At 42.3% G+C, this 6,288-nt stretch overlaps 1 protein-coding gene across 1 annotated transcript in view; it reads left to right on the top strand.

Moving 5' to 3' along the window:
• Positions 1-4,159, top strand: part of MINPP1 (multiple inositol-polyphosphate phosphatase 1) — a 46,789-nt gene extending 42,630 nt beyond the window's left edge. Inside the window, exon 5 of the mRNA XM_042960218.1 lies at positions 2,403-4,159. Within this exon, the coding sequence (XP_042816152.1) occupies positions 2,403-2,799 (397 nt within the window). The 3' untranslated portion in view covers positions 2,800-4,159. The remainder of the gene's footprint in view (positions 1-2,402) is intronic.
• The last annotated feature ends 2,129 nt before the right edge of the window (positions 4,160-6,288 follow it).

Below are 6,288 nucleotides of genomic sequence, written 5' to 3' on the forward strand. Positions count from 1 at the left end.
TGGCAGTGGTATTAGCTCTGGCTTGCATTTATTCAAATGTATAAAGGCACCAGGTAAGTAATGAATGAATCCATCTTGGTTAGACAGTGTGCAGTGACAGATGTCCTGGGCTGTGGGTATGTATGTCCTCTCCGGAGTAACCCTTATTCCTGTTCAGCTTATTTTTTGCCTTATGGGAGCATATGTTGTCAGGTCTTTTAGGTTTTCAAGAGGAGCCAAAAATCTGTGGATTTTTCAGAATCTGAGATCCACCCGATCTTTAAAGACTGACAAATAATGCAGAATTCAAAACTAGTTATGCAGATGAAACCAAATATAACTGTGGTCTAAATGATAGTGCTTTGTAACTTTGGGCCTAAGGGGATGCTTCTTGGAAATAAATACAGATTTTAAATACTTTAGATGACTGAATTAAAAAATACACCAATTAAGAAGAGGGAGTAACCCCCCCCCCAACTCCCTCTTCTTAAAGTGCTTATTCCCTTTTAGAGAATATTAATCTCAGAGTAGTGGATAATTGAGAAATAGTATGTTACAGTTTCTATGTATTTTTTGAGTAGTTCTAGTACTGTATACTTTTATTTTTTGTAGGGATGTTTTCCTGCTCCTTATTCTTCTATTTACTTTTCTATCACTCATTTTAATGTGCATTTAGTTTCTCTGAATATTTAGAAGGCGGCTCACGTCAGGTTGCTTCTTTAACCTCCTGGGGCTCCCTTCTTTGGTACTGTATGTGTGTGCTGTTCAGAAAATGGCAGGTTGCTTTCTGAGATCTCCTGGTTCTGGTTTGCTGCCCTGACCTTGATCCGACTGGCGCTTTTTTTGGCCTTTGCTGTCCCTGTCCGACTCAGTCTTGACTCCCTCCCACAGCTTCTAGTGTGTGCAGCCTCTGGGCTAGAATGGGGCCTTGGAGTGGCTGTTTCGAGAGTTCCCGGTGGCTAGATTTCTCCAGCCCTGGGAGAGGTCTGACGTGGTCCTCCCTGCACCCGCCAAGTGTGAGCTCTCTCAGTACCTACCAGCTGTGAGCTCTCTCAGTACCCACCAGGTGTGAGTTCTTTCTGCACCCTCCAGGGGTGAGTTCTTTCTGCACCCTCCAGGAGTGAGCTCTCTCTGCACCCACCAGGTGTGAGCTCTCTCTGCACCCTGTCGGTGTGAGCTCTCTCAGTACCCACCAGGTGTGAGCTCTCTCAGTACCCACCAGGTGTGAGTTCTTTCTGCACCCTCCAGGAGTGCGCTCTCTCTGCACCCACCAGGAGTGAGCTCTCTCTGCACCCTGCGGGTGTGAGTTCTCTTAGCACCCACGACCAGGTGTGAGCTCTTTCAACACGCTTTTCCACACGGACACTGATCATGTTCAGGTCTGAGGCTGTTGGTGATTCACTGAGAAAACCTTTCCCTACTGTTATTTGTAAATGTTTTCTTTGGGTTTGGGATCTGCTCTCTAGTTCTGTCTGAATTTGTGGGGAATCATGAAGGTCCAAACCTGCTCAAATGCTGCTGTCCACTGGGAAACCCAGGTGCCCCAAGTGTGTAATCTGGTGTGGGGCTGGCAGGCTAATCGATTAGACGGCTCAGTGTGTTTGAGTAGATTTACAGATTTTGTTTAAGAGCAAAGTTATATTCTTTCTATTAAAGTTGGGGGAAAACTAAGTCATTTGCTGCTGTATATATATTAAAAAAAAAAAAAAAAAAAAAAAGCCTTTACCAAGAAAAGGCATAGAAGGCATAGAAAACTTGCAGTAAAAAAAGGTGACCTAGCTCATGGTGTGGAAAGCTGTTGTATTGCTGGCCCCGTGCAGACTCCACTCCAGCCACAAACACGGCCGGGCGGCTGGAACAGGTTGTCTCTCTGCCCTTTGTGGTTCTCTTCCCAATGTAGTGCCCAAGGCAGGTCTTATAAAACATTGAAGGAGTACATGAGTTACCATTCACTGTTCAGACAGGTTTGAGCCAAGACCTTGACTGAGTATTGCTTGTCCCCATTTCCCAGATACAGATACGGTAGCGCCTGAGGTTCGTTCAGAAGCCCTCCGTGGAGTAATCAGTGTTTACTAAGGGCCAGTGTGCTCAGTTTCCTTCACGGAAGGGCCATACGCTTTTGAAATCCACATCTGCTTCGAGGTCGTTAATCTCCTAGTAAAGACTCTCTTCTCTCTATGTAAAGAAGAGCGTGTGTGCAGTGTTTTAGATGGATTTGCAATACCACAGCGATCCTGAACTGGGAACTTAACCCTGAGTGTAAAACATTCAGTTCTCAGCCACACAGAACCTTAGCCGTATTGTTGGCGCTGTACATAAAGATTTGAAAAGGTGAGAACGTTGTGTGCTCCTTCTCACTACTGTAGATATTACCTCCACGACATGAATACATACACGTATTTTTTCTCCATTTGTCTTTCAAGGTCTCAGCCAGTTTCCTCTCCAGTCGTCCTGCAGTTCGGTCACGCGGAGACCCTTCTTCCACTGCTCTCTCTCATGGGCTACTTCAAAGACAAGGAGCCCCTGACGGCTTACAATTACAAGGAACAGATGCATCGGAAGTTCCGAAGTGGCCACATTGTGCCCTATGCCTCGAACCTCATGTTTGTGCTTTACCATTGTAAGAATGCGAAGACCCCCAAAGAAGAGTTCCGGGTGCAGATGCTATTGAATGAAAAGGTGTTGCCATTGGCTCACTCCCAGGAAACTGCTTCCCTATATGAGGATCTCAAGGAGCACTACAGGGACCTCCTCCAGAGCTGTCGCGCCAGTGACGAGTGTGAATTACCAAAGGTGAACAACACGTCTGATGAGCTATGAGTCACCGGACAGGATCTTCCGTCCGTCAGGGAGTGACCCCGCGCTTGGAGTGGCTGGGCAAGCCGCGGTTGCAGGAAGCTTTCCCAGTACTTGTGTATTGCTGTCTTTTCACAGAAAGACGTCGAGTTTCTTTTTGAATCTGGACAGGGATGTGTAAGCAGCGGTCCTCCCGGGGCAGCTGTCTTACGGGGGAAAAGTCTGTTGGGAAAAATAGCCGGCACTGCACGTGTTGACAGCAATTAGATTCTTCCTATTTGTAGAAGAACTCTCACACTGACACAATATGATTTCACAGTGATCCTTGAGGGTGCTGGAGTCACAGCGTCTGCCCCAGGGATGATCGTAACTTCACGGTTGTGCTGCCCTTCGCTTTCCCGCAGGTGGCACGGCTCTGCTGTCATCCATCTGCCGCGGAAAACAGGCGGAGCCCCGGGAGCGTCACTCTGGAAGAAGCTAGCCTCTCTAGTGAAGGATTTGAAACGATATTAAGAAATAGAGTGTGATTTTCAAAGGACACCTTCACCGAAGGAAGATAGAGTATAATAAAACAGATATTTTATAAAGTATCTGAACACTTTTTCAGTAATTCCTTTTGACCTCCTGGTGAGTCTTGCGAGGCCATTCCTTAATTACTACCTTAGCTGCTCTGCATTTGTAACGGTGGAGGGACAAAGGGGACCATTAGCAGCGAGTAAGACGGAAAGAATCAAAGTTTCTTAGTCCGTTGCTTCGCAGTTTGGTTTGTTTGTTTTTTCATTCTATCACTTTGCCTCTTTTTATATTTTGCCTCTATGTGAAATGTATCTTTTGGTTATTTATTGCTTTTCCATTCTCCCCCTTCCCCTCCCCACCCCCCATAAAGATTTCATCCTGGCTGGCTTAGTTTCGTAGATCTGAACCCATTTTTCAGATACTTCTGAGTTTTGTCAGATGCTGTGAAAGTGTTTGCTATAATAATAAACAGAATTCTTGTGACTTTATTATCAGGTCTTTTCTGCTGTGTTGATACAGGCAGTAAATGATGGTAAAAAGTTGGAGTTTCAAGTAGCTTTGACTAAATCAGGCAATATAAGGCAGTTTTATTCTGATAGAAATTTCCTCAAGTAAATTTCCACTTTAAGAGAAATGGAAATGCATTTTCTTAAAAATCTAGATAAGAAGTATCACAACTATATACTGAAATTATAAAAGAAGTTGCATAGACCATCTGTTGATGATTGATCCTCAAATGAATTATGTTCATAAAATAGATGATTAGCTGGTAAATACCCCTGGTGTACCAATATGCCTCTGATTGTGCCTGCAAAGGTCTGGTGTTCTCTCTCTCTTTTTTTTTTTTTTTTTTTGGTAAATGAGCAAAGAAGAGAATACTATAACCAACGTTCATGTCCATCATCCTGTTTGTAGATCCAAATAAGGACAGTTAAGGACTTTTTTGTGTTCTGTGCCTCGGGGTAACCAGCATAAAATTTAGTATTCTCACCAATTCCCTTGCCGCTTGACTCATGGAAACTGGCAGTATTGTTGCGGGGACTCCATTTTCTGTGAAAGGACATATTATACATCTCATTCTTGAATGAGGGATTTACTTTAACTGCCGTGTCTTCTCTTGAAGATTTTCCTCGATCCTGATTGTCACAAATTAATATTGTCAATACATCAGTACTTGAGTACGCATTATATGTACGTACACTAGACTCAGAATATAAGTATATAAAATAGAATGGACGTAGTTCTTCCAAGGGGCTTATTCTACAAGCCCTTAACATTTACTTGGTGTCTGACACATCGACTAAAGAATTTTTGATTTACAGACTTTCTCCTGAAAGTTTAAAGGTCTCATGTTAAGAATCGTTTAATTTTATTGCTAAAAGGACCATATAGTCATCTTAACAGTGAATTCTTCAGGCTGGAAGGTAAGTGTGGTCCAGTTTAGCTAATGCTACAGAGATCATGTTTATTCTGGTGCTATTATTCCCATTTAGGATATGCCTGAAACTGAAGAATTTTATGGTAAAATCCAGCGGTCTTCTCCAGGATGGGATATGTAAAAAGTTGAACATCGAAAAATGATCTTTGGCTAACAAGTTCATTCATAATAGGTGACCAAATCACTGAGTTAAGCCAAAATTTACTGACCGCTGGTTCTGACATTTTGGTCGATTCATAACAGGCTGTGGCCATGAGCCATTTTTCTGTCTAATCTACAACTTGATGTATGTGTGCATTGTACTTACTGTTTTTTATAGTCATGTTATCATTTTGAGGTTTCTGCTCTCCAACCCGTCATCATTCACTTGATACTATTTTTGCATATAATCCTGATCATCATCTTAACACTGAAGGCAGCACTGAACTTGTAAAGAAATAAGAGCTGTTTTTTTCCAGGCACAACCAACTTTTGTATCTTCCCTTGGTTGCTTTCCTCTTGTCACCTGCAGAACTGATGCATGCCCTTAAATATCTGGGAGCCACACATACGACCAAACCAGAAGATGTAAGTGTAAGTTTTCAGAATATATTTCTCTAAGATGGGTATTTCATGTGGTTCATTAATGATTCTTGGAATTCGGACTGTCTTCTGCCAAGTGGAAGCTGAAAATAAATATTTGCATTACCATACAATTTGCCTATATGTAGCTGTCTGGAACTTACTTCCCAGATTACTGCGTTCCCTCCTAACCATTCTTCCCACTCCCTTAGCATTTCCCTCCACTCACCCAGCCGCTCTGGCCACTCTTAAGCACGTTCACATCCTGTTAAGCTATTTTTTAGTGTGTGTGTGTGTGTGTGTGTGTGTGTGTGTGTGTGTGTGTGTGTGTGTGTGTAATAGTATTTTTGAGAAAATGCCACAGCAAAAAAAAAAAAAAAAAAAAAAAATCATGTTGTTCCATTGAACAGATTTGTAGTTTGAGCATCCTATCTAGCAACCTGGGAGGACGTTAATTTTTAGAGCTGTAGCCATATGGGGAACTTGTGGCTCAGTATGAGGTAGAGTATGTGACTCTTGATCTCCAAGTTGTAGAGTTTACCTAAAAAAACCAAACTGTTTTGTCATTACTGAAGTAATACATTGTAAGATAGAGGGATTCTTCATCTTATTCGAAAACTAGTCTCAACTCAACACCTTCCATCTCTTCCCGGATTTTGAACCATTATTTAGACTCCAGCATTTCGCGTTCACACTTTTGTTTGATGTACTGGGAGAACAAATGTTTGTTCACTAAAATGATAGCCTTCCAGATTCAATAATACTTCTCGTATCATGAGAAAATTCCGTGAGAATGTTGTACAGGATTTCTGAAATAGCTAACCTGGAAAATCAAGCTGGGGTGGAAATCTATGGATACTACCTGCTTTTTTCTTTAGAGTTCATGCTGCCGACCTTGGTTCTGATTGTCTTTTGACCAAACGTTAACAATATGGGTGCTTCTGGAGACTTTTTCAACAGATACTCTGTTTTAAAAAAAAATCCAGTTTTGATACAGA

This window comes from Panthera tigris, chromosome D2 (assembly GCF_018350195.1).
Source record: "Panthera tigris isolate Pti1 chromosome D2, P.tigris_Pti1_mat1.1, whole genome shotgun sequence".
NCBI classification, from domain to species: domain Eukaryota; kingdom Metazoa; phylum Chordata; class Mammalia; order Carnivora; family Felidae; genus Panthera; species Panthera tigris.